This window comes from Daphnia pulex, chromosome 3, assembly GCF_021134715.1.
Source record: "Daphnia pulex isolate KAP4 chromosome 3, ASM2113471v1".
Classification (NCBI taxonomy): Eukaryota; Metazoa; Arthropoda; class Branchiopoda; order Diplostraca; family Daphniidae; genus Daphnia; species Daphnia pulex.
In genome coordinates, this window is record NC_060019.1 from 1066656 (window position 1) to 1087784 (window position 21129).

A 21129-nucleotide genomic window follows, 5' to 3' on the forward strand; every position below is an offset into this window, starting at 1 on the left:
GACAGTTGGTTTCTCACCTGTTACGCCTGTAGATCACCTGTAAAACATCACGAACAATTCTGCTAAGATTAAACAAGGAAACGCCTTTTAAATAGCATTTCGTGAAAGAAAGTGTATTGTTTTTTTAGAGATGTCACTTTTTCACTTCTCAAAAAATCTTGCGTTCATTTGAGAATTGAACCAAAGAGAAAAATGCGCGTTCGAAATTTTTTTGCGATTTTTGTTGCTGTCATTGACGTGTAAAAGTGTAGGGATTACAAAGTAAAATCGAATGGTTGAAACATTTGCCGAAAACGGGCTGTTTCTTTAACCTCTTGGTCCTTTGAAGACGGACAGTTTTTCCAGTCGACTCTATCCATGCAGTTGAGTAAATCTTGATTGGCCAGCACCTCCCGACCAAACTGCAAAGGGAAGCGCCCTTGTATGTGAGATACGAAGCGCTCCTTCTTCGGTAGTTCCAGGAAAAAGTATGGTTTGCCAGAGGGGACAACTTGGCGAAGTTCGGCGTGTGGCGGAAGCTCATCCAAGTTGATGGATTGCATAGCGGCCATTTCAACGAAAACTTCCTTGACGAGATCTTCTTTTTCACTCGGAATGGCGACGCACTGGATCTGCAGGTGAGGCGATTTGAAGCTCCGCTCGAAAAAGACGACGCTCTTACCTTTTGTCTTTAGCGCTTTCGTGATTGCTACTTTAAATGTATAAAAGCGGTTAAGGAAATTCAGTTTTACGAGTAGACATTTTTCTTATCTAGTAATAAGTATAATGTGAAAAAGGATATTTGTCAACTTCTTCCAGGACTTCTTCCGGCAATTCAATTATGCTTTGATAGTGCCCTATTAATTATTTAAAAAATTATAATTTCGAAAGATAACACAATTTTAACAATTAGTTACCAATCGGTAAAATCAAGACGTGTTCAGGTACCAACGGACCCTTGGGCATCGCCACGTAACACTATTGAAGACAATTACACAAAACCAAATTAGAAAAACTGCAAATGAATCAAGAAAGATTTGATTTACTTACATGTTCGCCCACACTAATGACCAAATGTTTTTCAACTTCAGGACTGGAGAGGCAAAACCAACAAGGGCCTATTAATAACATAATTAAATGAGAATAGGAAATACAAATATAACGATGAAAAAAAAAATATTACCCATAGGCTTGGGAGGTGGTCGCGGTGGTCTTCCCTGATTGTTCTGTCTGCGCTTGTTACCCCGCGTGTTTCCAGACATGACATCGGCACTGACATCGTAGAAATATTGATTCCCTAATGCTTCCTGTACTTGGATAGAATTTTATGTGTTTTTCAGTAGAAAAACGTGATGAGTATAAGAAACTTTGACTTGCCTTTCTAGCTTCCGTTTCATCTTCTTCCTGCGTGACAGCGTATGGGCAAGGAGTTGTATTGGCTGGTTGTTCATTAAGTTTTAGCGCTGGCATTTTCGCCATTGGGGCAATGTTGAATGCATAGATCCATTTGAGTTTATTTGCATTGCCAACTTTGCCCAATGCAATAAAACGAGAAACGTGAAGTGTCTTTTCTTGCAATACTTCGTGGTTTCTAATTAAATGAAAAATAAATGATGATCTAAGCATGGGAAATTCAAGACGCTTCCTTATTACCTATACGGCAACCGCTCGTAGTGTATCCCTTCTGATCCAGCAAAATGGTATCTAGGTTTGATCCTTTGAGCTAGTCGAGAAAGCAAAGCAGATCCAAACTTTTCACTATTTGCACCTTCCTATAAGAGAATTTCTTAAATTAAAACTAACTTAAATAATTAACAAAAACTATTGCATACCAATGGGAGAGACAAATTTTCAACACCTTTTGGCCACTGTGATGTCAACAATATGTCTACTCCTGTCGAACTGTTTCCAACTTGAACTTCAATTGACTTGATAGCGTCCATCGTGAAGCCAACATCATTTGGCTTGGTCATCATCTTTTGCTTGCCACTGACATATACCATTTTCAAACCACTACTTCCAGTAAATACTCCGTAATCACCTAATAATAGAAATGTTACAGCCTCCTTGGTATTAACGAAAAGCTCGAGACCTTACCAAGGTAAGTCAAATTGTTGCAAACTTCACATCCCTTCAAATCTGGGAGATAGCGAGAATGTTCTGGCTTGGATGATCCCAAAATAAATGTTGGAATAGGAACTGGAAGAAAAAGATTGTTTTAAATTGGTTACATATTTTAAAGAAGTAAAATTTCAACATACCTTGTTTCTCAGCTATTTTATAGGATTCTAGCTGAGCTTCAGCAGTAGGGTCAGTACTGAAGAAGTCCCCAACACAAAGCTAGAATTTAATAACATTTATTACACAGGATAAAAACATTACAATCCATTTAAATTGCTATTAAATGTGTCGGTATCCCAGCTTACCAACATGTCGAACGGCCCAGATTTTTTGTTGATCGTTCGCACACGATTAAATAGGGCATCATATTGACCTTCAACGTCACCTGCTACAAGACTAATGGAAACAAAACATTAGTTACATTTGATTAAAAGCGCACAAATTGGTTAAAAAGAAAAAACCTTCTTACATTTTCAAATTTTCAGCCATTTTTGCTATCAAGAGCAGACGACTGTTTTAGAAACAACATTGCCGGATCTCAAATTTAACTCATTTTGACTTAAAGAATATTTGCTCATAAAAAAATCAAGCACGAAAATCCCTAGAATCATTAGCATATCAATTCGCCTTGAGACTTTGAATTATGGAGTCTTTCCTCGTCCGCCGTGTAAAGTGAAATGGATACATGCTGAAATAAAAACATTTAATTGCTGGGATGTGTCGGCTCGGATTCGTGCTTCACAACAGGTTGTTTTTGTTTACCATTTACAGCCAAGGTCATGTTACCATCTAGCTCATGAGACGAGACGAGTTTGTTGTTTTCTTCCTGTGTTGGCTGTGTATGGTATCAGTTGGTCAGTTACTATCCAAAGGCCGATGAAGGTTCTGTATCAAAATGTCTAAAGACGCGAGTGGTTTTTGGCGGACTCAGCTGACGACTTTTGCAGTTTTATTTGCTGGATATGCATCGTATACTTATAATCGGAAAAGCGGTAGGATAACAATTATGTGAATATTTTAAATCATTATCTAATGCTTGTTTGTTTTATAGTCTCTTTTGCATTGCCAAATTTGATGAAAAATGGCCTTTTGGACAAAAGTGCTGCTGGTACATTTACTTTCTCGTGAAGTGTTTTTGAGTTTTGACAGGTTTGTTTTCATTTCACACTTTTCTTATAGGAACAATATCAAGCAGCCAAAATACAGCATATGCGATAAGCAAATTTTTAGGAGGAGTCTTGTCTGATAGAATCAGTGCCAAATGGTTATTCTTTTCAGGTAAACATATCTTTAGATTATCTTTTCTCCATAAATTACTTTAATGCTTATACTGTGTATACTTGTTTTTCAGGTTTGGTTCTCAGTGGAGGAGCAACAATTTTATTCTCAACAACTTCATCATTAACTTTGTTTGCTGCTCTGTGGTTTTTAAATGGATTTGCTCAAGGAGCAGGTTGGCCAGCTTGTGCAAAGCTGCTCAAAAAAGTACAAGATAGCCTTCCATGACCCATGCATCTAATGACAAAATTGTTTTCTTCTTTTATGTACATAGTGGTTTAGTCCTGAACAATTTGGAACATTTTGGAGTGCACTTTCTGCTTCTTCCAATGTTTCAGGATCTCTTTGCCCTTTCTTGGCAACTTGGGTAATCGAACATTTTGACTGGCGAGCTAGTCTAGTTGTTTCCGGTATTGTTACATATCTTTTGAATAAGTTGATAGTTTAACATCAGCCACATTCAGCAGCTCTTTTCACTTGTATTCACAGGTGGAGTTACCATAACCAGCGCAGTTTGTGTTGCTATGCTGTTGACTGATAGTCCAATCGATGCGGGTTTCAACAAAAACTTTACGCCAGAAGCATCGAAGAAAAAAACAGATGGAAAAAGCACTGCTGCCCAGTCAACGTGGAGAGATCTCATTAAATCCCCTTTCTTGTGGGTCGTCTCGGTTGTTTATTTGGTCGTTTTTGCTGCCAAAACGAGTGTGACTGAATGGGGGCAAATGTACTTGATTGAAGACTTGGGCCATTCAGCTTTCACTGGTAGGAAACTTTGAAAGATTTTATCTAAAATCCTAGTAAATGTTCTTGTTATTGATTATAGGTAGCGGTTTCATCAGTGCAGTGGAGACGGGAGGATTTTTCGGTGGAATCGCCGCTGGATATGTTACTGATTGGCTCATGAAAAAAGTACGCCTTACACCTGATACTTGTTTAAAAGATTACTAATTACATAAAAATTCTTGATTTTAGTCAGGAAAAAAGACAGCCGGTAATCCACGCATGTTTGCAGCCATATGGTTCATGGCTGGCGTTGCAGGATTTTTATTTCTTCTTACTACTTTTGTAACGACGTCTACTTCTCAAGTAAATTCAATTCACGCGTTTAATTACTTTCTCTAATGTTAAACAATTTGTCTCTGTCCGTTAGTTTTTCCTTACTGTGATTGGATTTGGTCTAGGAGCGTGTCTGTACGCTTGCATCGCCATTTTTGGCATAGTCGCTTCCGAGTCTTATCCTTCTCATTTGAGCGGAACAGCACATGCCGTTGTCGCTCTGGCTGCCAACGGTAAACAAACAAGTTATTTAAAAAATTAAGGAAGTGCGTGTGTTTTGACTTTTGTTTTTCTCTTCAGTGGGAGCAATATTGTCTGGATTACCTTGCAGTTACGTGGCTCAATTGTACAACTGGCGCGCAATATTTATAATTCTAGAAATTTTGGCAGCGGCCGCTGCCCTATTTTTAGCCGTTTTTGGCAAAGTGTCCCCAGGATTGCCTGGAGATAAACCCAAATCCCAGTGAAACTAACCAAAATAAAATACAGTAGTTATTGTTTATATGGGTCTTAGTTCAGGTACATCCGAAATTATTCACCTACAACCATTTCATTGGTTGACATTTTTAACCAAATTAGGAAAAACAAAAATACAAGAATATTGATTCTAAATATGGTCCGAAAATATTTCCATACTTAAGCTTTGTTTGAAGGCTGGGGAAGTCTAAACGATTCCATAACTTTTTCAATGTCGTAAAACGACATGACGTTGTAAGTGAAATATTCAGGATTTTTATACGGTCCTTGTTTTGACGCCCCAGGACCCACCACTATTGAGGAAAAGTAAATTTATCGTTAACTCAAATAGTTCATACAGATATACGAATGTTGACTATCATTACCTGGATCTTCAATTACGGGTTTGTCCAAATTTCCTTCGGCTGTCTCTGTCTTAGACTCTAATATTCAGCAAAGTTATGATTTCAATTAAAAATTAATCTAGACAATACACGATCAAACTGTACCTTTGGATAATTTCGAGTCCACGTCAGAGTCCGAGTCAGAGTCAGAATCCGAATCAGAATCCGAGTCTGTGTCGCTTCCAGCTGAATTCACAACATTTGAATAAATAATAAGACTGGAAATTGCAAGTTAATTAATACCGGTAGACTCCGTGTTAGGTTTGGCGTCGGTAGCTGAAGATGTAACCACAGGATCTTTTGCAGAAAATTACAATTAGCATAATACAATCAACAAAAAGAAATGCTTTTACCTTCGATTTTCTCCGCTAGTTTCACTGATTCGACAACAACAGGCGAAGAAGCAGTAACGTCTGTTTCCAAGCAAAGTTTAAGATCAGTATCATGAATTTTTTAATCGGAATCTAGTAAAGATTACTTACTAGCAGGTTTCACCATTTCAGCCTCGCAAGGGGCAACTACAACTGGTTCTAAATAATGAAATTAAATGTAATAACAATTTCGCTGGCTTCATAGGAAAAATCACTAACCAGTAACTTCCTCGTCTGCGGGTTTCAATGATTCGAGGACGGGAGCAGCAGCTAAAACTGGTTCTAAATAATAAATTTAGATGAAAAAATAACACATTCGAAAAGCGATTCTAATAAACATTTATTTACCCACAACTTCTTCAACAGGTTTCCCTGCTTCAACGGTGGGAGCAGCAGCTACGAGTGGTTCTAAAATAAGAAATAAAATCCAAATATGATATTCATAATCGAACAGGTTAGTAGAACGATCCTTGTAAAATAAATTACCAGCAATTTCTTCAGTAGATGTCACCGCTTCAACGACGGAAGGAGCTGCTAAGATTTGTCATAAGAAGTTAAGACCATAAATTGAATAAGGATTCGAAAAATAATTATTGGGAATAAATTACCGGCAACTTCCTCGGCAGGTTTCGCTAGTTCAACGATAGAAGGAACAGCTAAGACTGGTTCTAAATAATAAATATAAATGAAAAAATAATAAAAACACTGTAAAGCAAACTAATAAAAAATCACTTACCAATAACTTCTGCTGTAGGTTCAAGTGCTACAGCGACGGGAGGAGTAGCTAAAACTGGTTCTAAAAATACACTGAAATGTAAATGAAATTTCGCTAAAAGTCAAATTAAAATTCAACTACCAGCTACTTCTGGAGCATGTATAACTGCTTCAACGATGGGAGGAACAGCCAAGACTGGTTCTAAATCATGAATTTATGCGTAAATAAAATTTTCGCCAATTCAACGATCCTAATAAAAATCAATTACCAGCAATTTCTTTAGCAGATGCAACTGCTTCAACGACGGAAGAAGCGGCTAAAACTGGTTCTAGAGAAGAAAATAAAATGTAAAAAAACATTTGAGTTAAAGGATCCTATTAAAAATCGATTACCAGTTACTTCCGCAGCAACTTTAACGGCTTCGACGGGAGTGGCAACTAGCACTGGTTCTAAACAATGTAGTAGAATGTTTATTACATTTTGCACAGCGATCCACGATCCTAATAAAATCGATTACCAGCAACTTCCTCAGTAGGTTTCAGTGCTTCAACGATGGGAGGACTAGCTAAGACGGGTTCTAAATTAATAATAATAAATGTTAATGATAAAATAAAACAAACAAATAACTTTTAAGTGAACCTAACAAAAATCACTAATCACTTATACCAGTATCTTTTTCTGTAGGTGTCAGTGCTTCAACGGCGGGAGTGGCAACTAACACTGGTTCTACATAATGAAATAAAATGTATAGTAAAATTTTTCAAAGTGATCTTAATTGAATTAATTACCGGTAACTTCTTCAGCAGATTTAGCTGTTTCAACAATGGGAGGGGCAGCCAAGACTGGTTCTAAAAGGTTGAACATTATGCATAAAAATTTTGCAAAACAATCCTAGTAAAATAAATTACCGACAACTTCTTCAGCAGGTTTCAGTGTCTCAACGATAGAAGGAGCAGCTATGAGTGGTTTTTTAAAAATAATTCTGAAAAATAAATATTCTGAAAAGCGATTCTAATACAAATCAATTACCCGCAACACTCTCGGCAGGTTTCACTGCTTCAGTGATGGAAGAAGCAGCCGAAATTGGTTATAAAGAATGAATTCAAATGTAAACCGATGTAAACAAACATTTTCGCCAAACGACATGTTGAATCAATTACCAGGTACTTCGGCAGCAAGTTTAACTGCTTCAATGACGGGAGGAGGAGCCGAGACAGGTTCTATTTAATGAAAAAAAAAATCCAATTACTGTAAAAGTTTTGCAAAGCGATCCTACTAAAATCAATAACCAGCAATTTCTTCAGGAGATTTCATCGCTTCACCGACGGGAGTAGTAACTAGGAGTGGTTCTAAAAAATAAAATCGAAATCATTGTTTTACGGCGATCCTAGTGAATTGATTTTTTTAAATTACTAGCTTCCTCCTCTACAGGTTTGATTGTTTCGATGACGGAAGGAGCAGCCAAGATTGGTTCTAAATAATTGAAAAGTAAAATTCATTCAGTTAAGCGATTCTTTTTAAAAAATCAATTACCAGTGACTTCCTCGGCAGGTTTCATTTCTTCAACGACGGAAGAAGCAACTAAGATGTGTGTTCGGAAAATGAAAAGTAAATAACATTCTGTAAAGCGATCCTAGTAAAATTACCTACCAGTAACTTCTTCGGCAGGTTTAACTGCTTCAACTGCGGGTGGAGCAGTTAATACCGGTTCTAAATAATGTAATTAAATGTACATGTAAAAATCAGCAAAACGATCCTAGCAAAAATTGTTACCAACAACTTCCTCAGCAGGTGTCACTGCATCGACGGCGGTATCGGCGGAAGACGACTTTACCAATGGTCGTACTTCTACGTAGTATTTTGATTAGAAACAATACTTGCAAACTGTCATAGTTATAATCAAATTACCAACAACTTCTTCAGGTTTCACTGCTTCAATAATGGTAGTAGTTGCTGCAATGGGTTCTAATCCATGAAATGAAAATATTTCAAGGTTAAGACTTTTACCCTTATGTAAAGCAATTTAAATGTTACCTTTTGCTATTGACTTATTAGAAGACTCTGCACATCAATGATAAAGTACATGAATAATTTCAGATAAAACCAGATCGTATCTTTTGAAAATTATACCTGCATCTGTTGCTGTGACTGCTGACATATTTACTATCTTTATTTCTGTTGGCTTTGAAACTATTGCAGAATGCACAGCGCTGGTACCCCTGGAAGTAGGCTGGAGAACAGACTCCAAAGGATTGTTCGTTTTAGGAGGTTTAGAGCAGAAAAGACGTGTTCCAATTGGCATCACCTTAAACAGTTCATTTCATTCAAAGTTATAAATTTCGTCCGTCTATCCATTTTTAAATTTTAACCTAGTCCAACGTTTGTTTGTAAAAGTACCTTTCTGACGAGATTTAGGCGAACGAACGACATGATTATTGATTTCTTCGTGATATTTTTGCACTGTTAACAAAATGATAAGCTTGGCTAGGCGAGTTCTTTCTGACTGCTTCAAATCTGCTAGGACCCCCTCCTACCACAGCTTTGGCCTTGGTTAAAAATGTAGCACGCTGGATCGTATAAGCGCGTTCAAACGGGAATCTAGGTAAACATGAAGGTTTGTTGTCAAGCAGAGGCCAACCCAGCTGCTAGTTATTCACCAATCAAAACTGTTCGCGTTGTTGTCAGGCGTAGAACACACTTGAAAGAACAGCGACTAGTTCTACGAGCTACGAGTTTGGCAGCTTTGACTTTGTAAAATCTTTTTACAAAGTGTAAGGACAAACGCCTGTACGAGTACGACAGTGTTTCAGAACTTTGTTTCCCCTGATTTGAGATCGACAAGGCGGCACAAGCGGTAACCTTGACATTGTTCAAAGAAAAATTTTTGCAAGATAATTTTTCCTGTTGCGTAATTTGCAAAACAATAGTTTCTTTTTTTAAAATTCCAATGTAGTAACCCTTCGATAAAGACTAAAAATAAACCCAACCTTGAAACTGACCACAGACGGAATATGCACTAGTATGCGCGGAATTTTCTTTGCGCGCGGAAAATTAAAATGCGCTCAAGGTGGAAATGTTAGGTTAGGTTAGGTTAGATAGATTACAATGTGATAACCGTGCGCGCAAGTCGCGAGGGGAAGAGTTTACATGCTATATAGTGTTAGAGGCTACATGCTTCACCATAATCTATTACTCTGGTCTCTTTGTAGTTTGGATTACCTTGGAAATGCAAAAATTTGTTGACATAGATTCTCAGTATTTAGAAAAAAAAGACGAAAATGGAATGAATCTTTTCTTAAAAATAATTTGATATGGTTAAATCAAACTTATTATGAATTGTAATTATGTGAAAACAAATTTGTATGATGTTTTCATCTTTCACTTGTTAATAAAGTTTTTTTGGTGAGTCATTACTTTCGTCGTGAATGAGCGAACTAAAGACATTTTCTCTTGATTATTTTTTATTATTATTTTAAGATTATTCTGTCTATTTATCTATATATATACATATTTATACTAATATTCTTTCTCAAAACCCAACATTAAACTTATTGACTCAGTTTTATTGCAATATTTGGGGGGTTGTTTTGTGTTTTTCTTCATTTGACCACTTTTGATTGATGGAACAGCAGTTACACAGTTACACTATAAGGACAAAAAGGAAAATCTAATTCAAAGGAAATGCTAATGTTTACCAAAACGATTCCAAATATTCTTGAGCATGACGAAAAATTTATTAGGTTTGACGTCCTCGGTCGCAGAAGATGTTACCACGGGATCTTTTGCAAAAAATTACAATTAACGTGATGCAAACAATAAAAAGAAAAGTTTTTACCTTCAATTTTCTCCGCTGGTTTCACTGATTCGACAACGGGAGAAGCAGAAACATCTATTTTGAAGCAAAAGTTTAAAATCAGTATCATGAATTTCAGAATCAGATTCTAGTCAAAATAACTTACGGTCAGCAGGTTTCGCTATTTCAGCCTCGCAAGGGGCAACTGAAACTGGTTCTGTATAATGAAATTAGATGTAATAAAAATTTCGCAAAGCTTTCTTTAAAAATCACTAACCAGGAACGTCTGCGGGTTTCAATGATTCGAGGTCGGGAGCAGCAGCTAAAACTGGTTCTAAATAATGAATTTAGATGAAAAAATAACATTCGCGAAGCGATCCGAACAAAAATTTACAGTGGGTACCTAAAGTATCCGTACGGCTGAGAGGAGCAGTACGGAAAACGCGTTTTTCAAAACGCTCCCATAAATTGAATTCTCGTTGGAATGCAATAAAATTTTTTTGTAAGGTTAAGATTAGGGTGGGGTTTCATCTGATTTTTTTTGGGAATTTTTCAACAACGCGATATGTGGTTTTTATCGCGTTGCGAAAGTATCCGTACGGCCGAGAGGCCTAGTAGGGAAATGGGCTTACTTTGGAGGCCTCTTATTCGGTAAATAAGTAACATTAAAGGGTGGGAAAGTTCTTAAAAAAAAGAGCTGCATTAGCTCTATGTGTGGTCATAAGATCACATTTTTTAAGTTTCATTTATAGTAATGAAATCAAAAATGAAAACACGACTTATAAGTTTTCCGTTTTCTTCCCCTCGATTCCCCATCACCAGTGTTGCCATATCCCAAAATCTCTTTCTTCCCTTGGACGGAAGAGGGAGAAAGAGAAAGGGTAAATATTTTTTGATATGGCAACACTGGTGATGGGGAATCGAGGGGAAGAAAACGGAAAACTTATAATTCGTGTTTTCATTTTTGATTTCATTACTATAAATGAAACTTAAAAAATGTGATCTTATGACCACACATAGAGCTAATGCAGCTCTTTTTTTTAAGAACTTTCCCACCCTTTAATGTTACTTATTTACCGAATAAGAGGCCTCCAAAGTAAGCCCATTTCCCTACTAGGCCTCTCGGCCGTACGGATACTTTCGCAACGCGATAAAAACCACATATCGCGTTGTTGAAAAATTCCCAAAAAAAATCAGATGAAACCCCACCCTAATCTTAACCTTACAAAAAAATTTTATTGCATTCCAACGAGAATTCAATTTATGGGAGCGTTTTGAAAAACGCGTTTTCCGTACTGCTCCTCTCAGCCGTACGGATACTTTAGGTACCCACTGTATTTACCCAAAACTTCTTCAACGGGTTTCCCTGCTTCGACGATGGGAGGAACATCTACGAGTGGTTCTAAATTAAGAAATAAAATCAAAATATGATATTCATTATCAAGCATGTTAGTAGAACGATCATAGTAAAATAAATTACCAGCAATTTCTTCACTAGATATCACCGCTTCAACGACGGAAGGAGCTGCTAAGATTTGTTATGGAAACACAAATGAAATAAAAATTCGAAAAAAAAAAATCCTAGGAAATTGATTACCGGTAACCTCCTCCGCAGGCTTCACTGGTTCAGTGGTAGAAGGAGCAGCTAAGGCTGGATCTAAGTAATAAATGAAAATGAAAAAAAAAAAATTGTAAAACTGTAAAGAACATTTATCACAAATCACTTACCAATAATAACTTCTCCTGTGGGTTCCATTGCCTCAGCGACGGGAGGGGTAGCTAAAACTGGTTCTAAATAGCACATTTAAAAAATGGAATTTCGCTAATAGTCCGAGTGAAATTAAATTACCAGGTACTTCGGCAGCAAGTTCAACTGCTTCAACGATGGGAGGAGCAGCCAAGACTGGTTCTAAATCATGAAATAAAATGTATACCGTATCACATTTTGCAAAAGCGATCCTAGTAAAATTAATTACCAACAATTTCTTCAGTAGATTTCATCACTTCGCCAATGGGAGGAGCATCTACGATTGGTTCTAACAAATTAAAATCTAAATAATTGTTTCAAAGTGATCCTCGAAAAAATAATTTACCAACAACTTCTTCCACAATTTTTACTGGTTCGATGACGGCAGCTGCTGCTAAGAATGGTTTTTAATAATGAAATAAAATCAAATAAATTGTTGCAAAGCGATCCTAATTTTTAAAAAAATGATTACTAGCTTCTTCTTCTGCAGGTTTCACTGTTTCGGTGACGGAAGGAGCAGCTACGGCTTCAATGATGGAAGGATCAACTACAAGTGATTCGGAAGGAGCAGCTATTATTTATTATACAAATGAAAAGTAAATGAGGTTACGAACATCTTTCCTAGAAAAATCAATTACCAGCAACTTCCTCGGCAGGTTTAACTGCTTCAACGATGAAAGGAGCAGCTAAAACTGGTTCTAGAGAATGAATTAAAATGTAAAAGAAACATTTGAGTTAAAGGATCCTATTAAAAATCGATTACCAGCTACTTCTGCAGCAACTTCAGCTGCTTCAACGACGGGAGGAACAGCTATGAGCGGTTCTAAAATTTAAATTATTAATTGTAAAATGATTCTATTAAAAAAAAAAGAATAATGTTACCAGGAACTTCTTCAGCAGGTTTCATTTGTTCGATGACCACACCGTCCGATAAGACTGGTTCTAAATATAGAATTAAAATAAATAATTAAAAAAAAAACTTAGCAAAAAGATCCTATTTGAAATCGATTACCAGCTTCTTCCGCAACAACTGATTCGACGACGGGAATGGCAACTAACACTGGTTCTAAAGAATATAGCAGGCAGAATGTATATTACATTTTACACAGCAATCCGCGATTCTAATTAAATTAATTACCAGCAACTTCCTCGGCAGGTTTCGCTGCTTCAACGATAGAAGGAACAGCTAAGACGGGTTCTAAATAATAAATTAAAAAATAAAAAATAAATAAAAACTTTTAAATGAACTTAACAAAAATCACTTACCAATTACTTCTTCTGTAGGTTTCAGTTCTTCAACGACGGGAGGAGCAGCTAAAACTGGTTCTAAATAATGTAATAAAATAAAAATAAATGTTGCAAAGCGATCCTAGTAAAATTACCTACCAGTAACTTCCTCGGCAGATTTCACTGCTTCAACGACGGGAGGACTAGCCAAGACTGGTTCTAAATCATGAAATAAAATGTAGAAATATTTTGCAAAACAATCCTAGTAAAATGAATTACGAGTGATTTCTTCTGTAGATTTTATCGTTTCACCAACGGGAGGAGCAGCTATGAGAGGTTCTAAAAAAAATAATTCTTTACAATAGTTGCAAAGTGAAAAATAGTGACAAATAAATTACCAGCAACGATTTCTTCAACAGTTTTCGTTGGTTCGATGACACTATCAGCTAAGACTGGTTCTGCAATGGCAAATAAATATTTAGAAATCGTTTTTTCACTATTTCAAACACAGAAGGAGCAACTATGATTTGTTCTTAGAAGTAAAAATAAATATTTTGAAAAGCGATTCTAATAATAAGAATCATTTACCAGTAATTCCTTCAGCAGGTACAGCAATTTCAGCTGCTTCAACGGCGGGAGCAACAGCTATGAGCGGTTCTAAAAATTAAATTCCTAATTGTAAATTAATTATTCTAATTTAAAGAAAAAGGATAATGTTACCAGAAACTCCTTCAGAAGGTTTCACTTGTTCGATGATCTTACCATCAGATAAGACTGGTTCTAAATAAATAATTAAAATTTAAAAAACATTGTAAAACGATACGATTAGAAATCGATTACCAGCTACTTCCGCGGCAACTTTAGCTGATTCAACGGCGGGAGTGGCAACTAACACTGGTTCTAAATTATGAAATAAAATGTATACCGTATCACATTTTGCGAAAGAGATCCTAATAAAATTTATTACCAGTATTTTCTTCAGTAGATTTTATCGCTTCACCAATGGGAGGAGCATCTACGATTGGTTCTAAGAAATTAAAATCTAAATAATTGTTTCAAAGTGATCATCGAAAAAATAATTTACCAACAACTTCTTCCACAATTTTTACTGGTTCGATGACGTCAGCTTCAGCTAAGACTGGTTCTAAATAATGAAAAAAAAAATTAATTGCCGCAAAGCGATCCTAATAACAGAAACAAAACATTACTAGCTTCTTCTTCGGCAGGTTTCACTGTTTCAATGACGGAAGGAGCAGCTGCAAGTGGTTCTAAGTTAAGAAATAAAATCAGAATAAAATATCACCTATCAAGCGATCCTTGCACACATCACTTACTGGCAACTTCCTCAGCAGGATTCACTGCGTCAACGATGGGAGGAGCATCCAAAACTGGTTCTAAATAATGAATTTATGTGTAAATACCATTTTCGCAAATTCAACGATCCTAGTAAAAATCAATTACCAGCTATTTCTTTAGAAGATGTGACTGCTTCAACGATAGAAGGAGCAACTAAGATTTGGTTTGAAAATGAAAAATAAATAACGTTAAGAAAAACGTACTAGAAAATACAATTACCAGTGACTTCTCCAGCAGATTTAGCTGTTTCAACAACGGGAGGAGCAGCTAAGGCTGGTTCTAAATCTAAAGAATGAAATAAAATATATGGTATATTTTGCAAAGCGATCCTAGTAAAATAAATTACCGACAACTTCCTCAGCAGGTTTCAGTGTCTCAACGATAGAAGGAGCAGCTAAGACTGGTTCTAAATAATGAATTTTGTAGAACTTATAGTTTTTTTGTTCCAAAAAGGAAACGCTTAGGCAAAAATCGCTTACCAATAACTTCTTCTATTGGTTTCAGTGACTCAACGACGGGAGTGGTAGCTAAGACTGGTTCTAAACAATTAATTAAAAAATGTAAAAAACATTTTCGCCAGACGATCCTAGTGAACATTAATTACCAGGTACTTCCGCAGCAACTTGAACTGATTCAACGACGGGAGGAGCAGCTAATATGAGCGGTTCTAAATAACAATTCTTAACAATAGTTGCAAAGTAAAAATGAATTTGTGATCAATAAATTACCAGCAACGATTTCTTCAACAGTTTTCGTTGGTTCCTCGGCAGGTTTCACTGCTTCAATGATGGAAGGAGAAGCTAAGACTGGTTCTAAACAATGAATTCAATGTAGAAAAAAAAAACATTTTTGTCAAACGATCCTATTAAAAATTATTACCAGCTACTTCCGCAGTCACGACCGCTTCAACGAAGGAAGGAGCGGCTAAAATTGGTTCTAAAGATTAAATTGATTGAATTCAAATGCAACCAAACATTTTCGCAAAACGATTCAAAAATCAATTACCAGGTACTTCGGCAAGAAGTTCAGCTGCTTCAGTGACGGGAGGAGGAGCCGAGACCGGTTCTATATAATGAAAAAAAAAAAATCCATTTACTGTAAAAATTTTGCAAAGCGATCCTGGTAAAATCAATAACCAGCAATATCTATAGCAGATTTTGTCGCTTCACTGACGGGAGTAGTAACTAGGAGTGGTTATAAAAAATAAAATAAAAATAATTGTTGTAAAGTGAACCTAGTTGCTTTTTAATTACTAGCTTCCTCCTCTACAGGTTTAATTGTTTCCATGATGGAAGGAGCAGCTTAGGTTTGTTCGGAAAATGAAAAGGAAATAACATTCTGTAAAGCGATCCTAGTAAAATTACCTACCAGTAACTTCTTCAGCAGGTTGAACTGCTTCAACTACGGGAGGAGCAGCTAATACCGGTTCTAAATAATATAACAATTAAATGTACATGTAACATTTTGCAAAGCGATCCTAGAAACAATTATTACCAACAACTTCCTCAGCAGGTGTCAATGTATCGACGGCGGGATCGGCGGAAGAATTTACCAATGGTCGTACTTCTACGTAGTATTTTTGATTAGAACACAGTACTTACAAACTGATCATAGTTAATCAAATTACCAGCAACTTCTTCGGAATGTTTCACTGCTTCAATAATGGTAGTAGTTGCTGCGACGGGTTCTAATCCATGTAATGAAAATAGTTTAAGTTATCAAAGACTTTTACCCTTTGCCGTAGTATACAAAATACACGAATAATTTCAAATAACACCATATCATATCTTTTGGAAATTATACCTGCATCTGTTGCTGTGACTATCATATTTTCTGTCTTAATTTCTGTTAGCTTTGAACCTGTTGCGGAATGCACAGCGCTAGTACCCCTGGAAGTAGGCTGAAGAACAGACTCCAAAGGAGGTTTAGAGCAGAAAAGACGTGCTCCAATCGGCATCACCTTAAACATTTCATTTAAATCAAAGTTTCAAATTTCGTTCGTCTCTTTTTTGAATACAAATACTTTTACTTTTTTTTTTTATTTTAAAATTTTAATCTAGTCCTACGTTAGTTTGTTTGCAATAGTACCTTTCTGACGAGATTTAGGCGAACGAACGACATAATTTCTTTGTGATATTTTTGCACTTTTAACAAAACGATAAGCTGGGCTCGAAAGGCGAGTTCTTTCTGACTGCTTCAAATCTGCTAAGACCCGCTCCTACCACAGCTTTGGCCTTGGTTAAAAATGTAGCACGCCGGGTCTTATAAGCGCGTTCAAACGGGAATCTAGGTAAACATGAAGGTTTGTTGTCAGGCAGAGTTCAACCCAGCTGCTAGTTATTCACCAATCGAAACTATTCGCGTTGTTGTCAGGCGTAGTACACGCTTGAAAGAACAGCGACTAGTTCTACTACCGAGTTTGGTAGCTTGACTTTGTAAAATCTTTTTACAAAGTATACTAGCGTTCGACTGCGTGTGTTAGGCTTCCATTTCTTTAAAATGATTTTAGTTCAAGTTCATAACTTTCATACCTTGGTTTGAGATCGACATGGCGGTGACCTTGAAATCGTTGCTTGAAAAGATAATCTTCCTTGATGCGTTATGTGCAGAACAGTATTTTTTAAAAGTAATGTATCTTTCTCCGCATCTTAACATTCCAATGCAGTAACCCTACAATAATGACTAAAAATAATCCCAACCTTGAAACTGACCACAGACAATAAGAAACTTTTCATGGAGAAAATTTTTAGTTTGAAATGATTTTATCTAATAAAACCAAATGGCTTATTCAATTCTAAACATACAGTCATACTGTCATAGATTAACACTTTTTTTTTACTTCTTGAGGCTAGATGGTTGGGGGATTCTGAAGGGTTCCATGTCCTTTTCTATATCGTAGTGAGACATGACATTGTAAGTGTAGTACTCTGGATTTTTGTAGGGTCCTTGTTTGGATGCTCCAGGGCCTACGACTATATTCAATTTTCATTTTATTGTTAGTTTTCATTTGTTTTGCTTTGCTGTATTTTATAATAATACCTGGATCTTTTGCTGTGGGAATTGGTGCAGAAGCTGGTTTAGGAGGAGTGGGGTTCACTTTCGGTGGCTCAGTAGCAAAAAGACGAACACCGATAGGCACCACCTAGGAAATTAAATCAATTTGTTATGAAAAATTCACAGTATTTTTGAAATTATAAAATTGAATTAAAGTTCTCTTAAAAATGATTTGCTATGGTTAAATTAAACTTGATGTGAATTGTAATAATTATGCAAACCAAATGTTTTTATCCTAGATGCAAAACCTAGATGTTTTTATCTAATAACTGTAACTTAATTTTGGAACTTGAAAACTGAAAATATATTTTTGTTCATTAATATGGTGATTCATTACTTTTCTCGTGAATGGGCGAACCAAAGACATGTCTAGTTGATTTTTTATAGAATAAACTCGAAAGTCGAAAAGTAAGAATATTTCTTAAATTGATCAGCTGCCCAGCTGTGATCGGCAAGTGCAGACGACGTAGATGTGGTTCAGCAAACAGCATAGTCAAGTCTACAGGTTGCACGACCGTAGTTGTTTTTCGTAATCGAATCAAGTTCCAAATCCAAATCCTAGATGTCAGGTCAATCGTCTGTCATTAAACATGGTGGTACGTGTTTTTGTTCTGATTGACAATTAACTCTTTAAATAGTCTTGTTTTTCGGATGTCCTTTGATTTTTCCATTGTTTGTGTGTAGGCCGCAATGATGGATATAGAGGAAACAACGTTTGATCTCTTTCTAAGATATGGACTCTTTTTTGGAGCAATCTTCCAACTGGTGTGCATAGGCGCCGCTATTTTTGGACCAGAGATTTCAGAAGCTCATTCCAAGGTAAGAAAAAATAAAAACCTATGCGAGAAAATGTTTCAAACTTTGAAATTTCGGGCCATCAGGAGGAGATCAGTGAAGATTCTGGTTCTGAACACGGTAGCCCAACCAACACTGGCCACAAGCATTCTGGGCAGCACAATCGTAGAAAAATGGATAAGAAAAAGAGAAGATGAAGACTCATCTGATGAACACTATTCTTGCATTTTTGAACACCAACATAGTTTCTTTCTCAAAAACCCAACATTTAACTTATTGACTCAGTTTTATTGCAATATTTGGGGGTTGTTTTGTGTTTTTCTTCATTTGACCATTTTTAATACATAAATGATTGATGGAACAGTAGTAAATGTCTCTAAAGCATTCTTTTAGTACATGCCTGAGAAATGGGGTGAATAGTGTTGGACGCATAATCTTACACAATACAGTAGTACATTCACTTATAAGGACACAAAGGAAAATCTAATTCAAGGGAAATGCTAATGTTTACCAAAAAGTGTCAAAATAATCTTGAGCATGATGAAAAATTTCTTTAAACTACCATCTCCATACTTTTTATCATCGTAAAATTTAAAGTGCCTCTTGACGATGTTGTGCGCTGGCGATGTTAATAATACAGAGTCCTCTTTAATATCCGATATCCGCTGTCCTGCAACCGCGGCGTCCACTGCACAATCACTCAAGAAAACAATTAGCAAGACGGTCATCGCCAACAACAGAATTCTCTTTCTTGATCGAAAAAACCTCTGCATATCGCCACCTTCAGTTTAAACTATAAACGAGAAAATTTCAAATAAATCCGTGCATTAAATTCATTCCACCAAATTGCCAGTTTAGTACCACAATGTATATAGAATAATCCGTTCAAAAAATTGCAAGTCCTTGGAACTAAGACTAATCAATCTTGCGATCCAGCCCTGGTAGCGCGCACGTAGAGAATGAAGACTTAAAGAAAGAAATGAGTGGGACCTTTGCATTGTGAGGGAAACACGCCTAAGTCGCCTGAAGCATATACTCTAAACGAAACTGAAAAGCCGGTTGAATATAAAGGCCCAGCTTTCACCTAGTGCCATTATTACGTGCATGACAAAGTAAGGAATTCCGAACGACTATCTGCGATTGTTGTTGCTATTATTGAGAACGCTGTGCAAGATAACGGCGGCAGCAGCGGAAACATTCATCGAATCCACGTTCTTATTGAGGTTGCTTCGAGATTCAACGTAGATTTGGTGGGTGCAGAGGTCCACAAGTTCGTCCGGAAGCCCACGCCCTTCGTTTCCTTTCAAGAAATGCAATTTTATTAGTTTTGTAGTTTCACATAGTGTTATAACAGGGGATTTTACCTAATATGATGAGAGTTGGATTACTCAATTGAAATGAACCAACTGGAGTAGGCTTACATGCCGTCCCGTTGGATTCGTCAGTCTTAGATCCTGTTCCCACAACATCCCATTTGGACTCTTTTAAAACTTGGCAAAATTCAGTTGTGTTCATGATGGAATGGATAGGCATCAGCTCCATGACCCCAGAACTGGCTTTGCTTACAACTGGAGTCAATGAACAGCTATATGTACACAACATGAAAGAGTGTAAATATTTATTCGGTAAATAATGTTTGAATATGATTACCTTTTGTGAGAAGTGACGAAAATCTTATCACATCCCATAAAGTAAGCTGACCTTAATATGGAGCCGAAATTCATGGGATCCTGTATTTCATTGAGCAGAAGCCACACAGGTTTGGAAGCCTCTTTCTCAGAGGATAATTGAGCAATAGACTGAGTGCAGGGCGTAGGTATGTAATACAAACGAGTAGTCTTTGCAAGTAGCCCTTGATGTGGCTTTCCTTTAGGTACAATTGTGTCAATTTTGCTCGCCGGTATCGGTAGAGTTTTGATATTTTCCTCCCAACATCGTTCCAGTATTTCCTTGACTCGTCCACTGTGGTTCAGCAAATCTCTTCGGTAGTAGACGGTCTCTATGGTCCGACGTTTTGCTTCGAGGGCGCAACTGATTGGATGAATACCGTACAGAATATCGAAATAAAACTCTTCACGTCCTGGACTTTGCTTTTTTTCTAATGACATCAAATCTATTCCTGCTCTGGAAATGGAACTTTTACAAAACCATCGCCGTGCAACTACTTGAGAAGCTTTGAAAGACCACATGTTTGTATTTTTTAAATGTCTGTCTGCTATCAGCAGACCGTATCGATTTATGAATCGATTTACTGTTAAATTAATTTGCACCAATTTTACAATTTTCAAATCTTATATTTGAATTCATCGCTTGTTAGTTTCACACGAATCAGACCGACGCCAAGTGTGAGAACATTTATTAAATATTTCGCAGAATTATCGACGATTTGCCAACACTTTCGCGAATAACCCAATTTTTGTTACTTTGCAATTGCTAATAGAAACGCCCTTTTTTTCATAAACGTCCCAATTAAAACTCCTGTTATAGTTCGAATAGCGAATCTGCAAACATACAATTGTGAACTCGGTCAATTAGCCAGTAAAAGCCAGAATATTTCTAATATACCGCTCCGTTCGCCAAACTACTAAAATTAATTAGACCAATAAAAGTGCCATTCGCGTATAAAATGTGCGCAGTGTTATTTTTTCCTGTGTCTGCCATTTCTATGTACTACGTGTAAATGGGCCTTGAGGCACAACGACCTGCCTGAAGTTTAACAACTTGGGAAACTAAGTTACGTAACAAGAAATAGCGTTATTCAGCAAACTTTTCTG

At 36.6% G+C, this 21129-nt stretch overlaps 6 protein-coding genes across 7 annotated transcripts; 2 read left to right on the top strand and 4 right to left on the bottom strand.

Annotated features, from left to right (window-relative positions):
• Nucleotides 1–92: 92 nt before the first annotated feature.
• Nucleotides 93–2708, bottom strand: LOC124190888 (CWF19-like protein 1). The gene is made up of 12 exons (XM_046583768.1): nucleotides 2570–2708; nucleotides 2406–2496; nucleotides 2241–2319; nucleotides 2077–2178; nucleotides 1812–2020; nucleotides 1633–1751; nucleotides 1357–1570; nucleotides 1163–1286; nucleotides 1030–1097; nucleotides 897–957; nucleotides 782–836; nucleotides 93–699 (listed from the first exon to the last, which is right to left on the bottom strand). The coding sequence occupies exons 1-12, from the start codon at nucleotides 2587–2589 to the stop codon at nucleotides 255–257; spliced, it is 1587 nt and encodes a 528-aa protein (XP_046439724.1). The 5' UTR covers nucleotides 2590–2708; the 3' UTR covers nucleotides 93–254.
• Nucleotides 2709–2725: 17 nt separating this feature from the next.
• LOC124190890 (glucose-6-phosphate exchanger SLC37A4-like) lies at nucleotides 2726–4939 on the top strand. The gene is made up of 10 exons (XM_046583770.1): nucleotides 2726–3092; nucleotides 3152–3208; nucleotides 3280–3378; nucleotides 3452–3585; nucleotides 3653–3788; nucleotides 3868–4143; nucleotides 4205–4290; nucleotides 4354–4467; nucleotides 4532–4670; nucleotides 4738–4939. The coding sequence occupies exons 1-10, from the start codon at nucleotides 2996–2998 to the stop codon at nucleotides 4902–4904; spliced, it is 1305 nt and encodes a 434-aa protein (XP_046439726.1). The 5' UTR covers nucleotides 2726–2995; the 3' UTR covers nucleotides 4905–4939.
• Nucleotides 4922–17124, bottom strand: LOC124190887 (calphotin-like). The gene is made up of 58 exons (XM_046583767.1): nucleotides 16595–17124; nucleotides 16310–16466; nucleotides 16134–16193; nucleotides 16001–16072; nucleotides 15875–15934; nucleotides 15760–15807; nucleotides 15643–15690; nucleotides 15512–15571; nucleotides 15386–15442; nucleotides 15235–15318; nucleotides 15111–15173; nucleotides 14986–15045; nucleotides 14853–14912; nucleotides 14726–14791; nucleotides 14612–14659; nucleotides 14485–14544; nucleotides 14359–14418; nucleotides 14235–14294; nucleotides 14118–14177; nucleotides 13991–14050; nucleotides 13871–13930; nucleotides 13739–13807; nucleotides 13549–13608; nucleotides 13430–13489; nucleotides 13310–13369; nucleotides 13190–13249; nucleotides 13062–13121; nucleotides 12936–12989; nucleotides 12806–12865; nucleotides 12687–12746; nucleotides 12562–12621; nucleotides 12396–12494; nucleotides 12270–12317; nucleotides 12153–12212; nucleotides 12026–12085; nucleotides 11905–11967; nucleotides 11774–11833; nucleotides 11657–11704; nucleotides 7544–7603; nucleotides 7413–7472; nucleotides 7292–7339; nucleotides 7172–7231; nucleotides 7050–7109; nucleotides 6901–6960; nucleotides 6776–6832; nucleotides 6652–6711; nucleotides 6525–6584; nucleotides 6405–6464; nucleotides 6277–6336; nucleotides 6155–6202; nucleotides 6017–6076; nucleotides 5888–5950; nucleotides 5780–5827; nucleotides 5651–5710; nucleotides 5541–5594; nucleotides 5403–5483; nucleotides 5280–5336; nucleotides 4922–5207 (listed from the first exon to the last, which is right to left on the bottom strand). Exons 1-58 carry the CDS (start codon nucleotides 16625–16627, stop codon nucleotides 5074–5076), a joined length of 3627 nt encoding a protein of 1208 aa, XP_046439723.1. The 5' UTR covers nucleotides 16628–17124; the 3' UTR covers nucleotides 4922–5073.
• Nucleotides 17125–17249: 125 nt separating this feature from the next.
• Nucleotides 17250–18007, bottom strand: LOC124190895. The gene is made up of 3 exons (XM_046583776.1): nucleotides 17898–18007; nucleotides 17546–17648; nucleotides 17250–17478 (listed from the first exon to the last, which is right to left on the bottom strand). Exons 1-3 carry the CDS (start codon nucleotides 17925–17927, stop codon nucleotides 17342–17344), a joined length of 270 nt encoding a protein of 89 aa, XP_046439732.1. The 5' UTR covers nucleotides 17928–18007; the 3' UTR covers nucleotides 17250–17341.
• A 17-nt stretch (nucleotides 18008–18024) lies between these two features.
• Nucleotides 18025–18719, top strand: LOC124190896 (protein anon-73B1-like). Its single transcript, XM_046583777.1, has 3 exons — nucleotides 18025–18156; nucleotides 18245–18379; nucleotides 18442–18719. The coding sequence occupies exons 1-3, from the start codon at nucleotides 18151–18153 to the stop codon at nucleotides 18550–18552; spliced, it is 252 nt and encodes an 83-aa protein (XP_046439733.1). The 5' UTR covers nucleotides 18025–18150; the 3' UTR covers nucleotides 18553–18719.
• On the bottom strand, nucleotides 18623–20576 carry LOC124190891 (rRNA methyltransferase 1, mitochondrial-like). Of its 2 annotated transcripts, XR_006873157.1 has the most exons (5): nucleotides 20006–20576; nucleotides 19720–19940; nucleotides 19456–19655; nucleotides 19217–19402; nucleotides 18623–19148 (listed from the first exon to the last, which is right to left on the bottom strand). XR_006873157.1 is itself a non-coding variant. In XM_046583771.1 (3 exons), exons 1-3 carry the CDS (start codon nucleotides 20542–20544, stop codon nucleotides 19486–19488), a joined length of 930 nt encoding a protein of 309 aa, XP_046439727.1. In that variant the 5' UTR covers nucleotides 20545–20576; the 3' UTR covers nucleotides 18623–19485. The 2 variants fall into 2 exon arrangements, 1 of the variants encoding a protein (XP_046439727.1); XM_046583771.1 differs by having other exon boundaries at nucleotides 18623–19655.
• Between the last annotated feature and the right edge of the window lie 553 nt (nucleotides 20577–21129).

Bases quoted from the DNA above. Each gene is read 5' to 3' on its own strand.
- LOC124190888 (XM_046583768.1), bottom strand. From the start codon at position 2,589: ATGGCTGAAAATTTGAAAAT. The intron at 958-1,029 runs GTAAGTAAATCA...TGTCTTCAATAG, and splicing joins TCATTAGTGTGGGCGAACAT to TGTTACGTGGCGATGCCCAA. The intron at 700-781 runs ATATCCTTTTTC...CCGCTTTTATAC, and splicing joins GTCCTGGAAGAAGTTGACAA to ATTTAAAGTAGCAATCACGA.
- LOC124190896 (XM_046583777.1), top strand. The intron at 18,380-18,441 runs GTAAGAAAAAAT...TCGGGCCATCAG, and splicing joins TTTCAGAAGCTCATTCCAAG to GAGGAGATCAGTGAAGATTC.
- LOC124190890 (XM_046583770.1), top strand. From the start codon at position 2,996: ATGTCTAAAGACGCGAGTGGTTTTTGGCGGACTCAGCTGACGACTTTT. The intron at 3,379-3,451 runs GTAAACATATCT...CTTGTTTTTCAG, and splicing joins CAAATGGTTATTCTTTTCAG to GTTTGGTTCTCAGTGGAGGA. The intron at 3,789-3,867 runs GTATTGTTACAT...TTGTATTCACAG, and splicing joins AGCTAGTCTAGTTGTTTCCG to GTGGAGTTACCATAACCAGC.
- LOC124190887 (XM_046583767.1), bottom strand. From the start codon at position 16,627: ATGTCGTTCGTTCGCCTAAATCTCGTCAGAAAG. The intron at 13,370-13,429 runs GTAATTCATTTT...TTCATGATTTAG, and splicing joins ATCTACAGAAGAAATCACTC to AACCAGTCTTGGCTAGTCCT. The intron at 11,834-11,904 runs GTAAGTGATTTG...TTTATTACTTAG, and splicing joins CACAGGAGAAGTTATTATTG to ATCCAGCCTTAGCTGCTCCT.
- LOC124190891 (XM_046583771.1), bottom strand. From the start codon at position 20,544: ATGTGGTCTTTCAAAGCTTCTCAAGTAGTTGCACGGCGATGGTTTTGT. The intron at 19,941-20,005 runs GTAATCATATTC...GTGTACATATAG, and splicing joins TTCGTCACTTCTCACAAAAG to CTGTTCATTGACTCCAGTTG. The intron at 19,656-19,719 runs GTAAAATCCCCT...ATTTCTTGAAAG, and splicing joins TCCAACTCTCATCATATTAG to GAAACGAAGGGCGTGGGCTT.
- LOC124190895 (XM_046583776.1), bottom strand. From the start codon at position 17,927: ATGTCTTTGGTTCGCCCATTCACGAGAAAA. The intron at 17,649-17,897 runs GTAATGAATCAC...TTAATTTCCTAG, and splicing joins TTCGCCCATTCACGAGAAAA to GTGGTGCCTATCGGTGTTCG. The intron at 17,479-17,545 runs GTATTATTATAA...AATTGAATATAG, and splicing joins TCCCACAGCAAAAGATCCAG to TCGTAGGCCCTGGAGCATCC.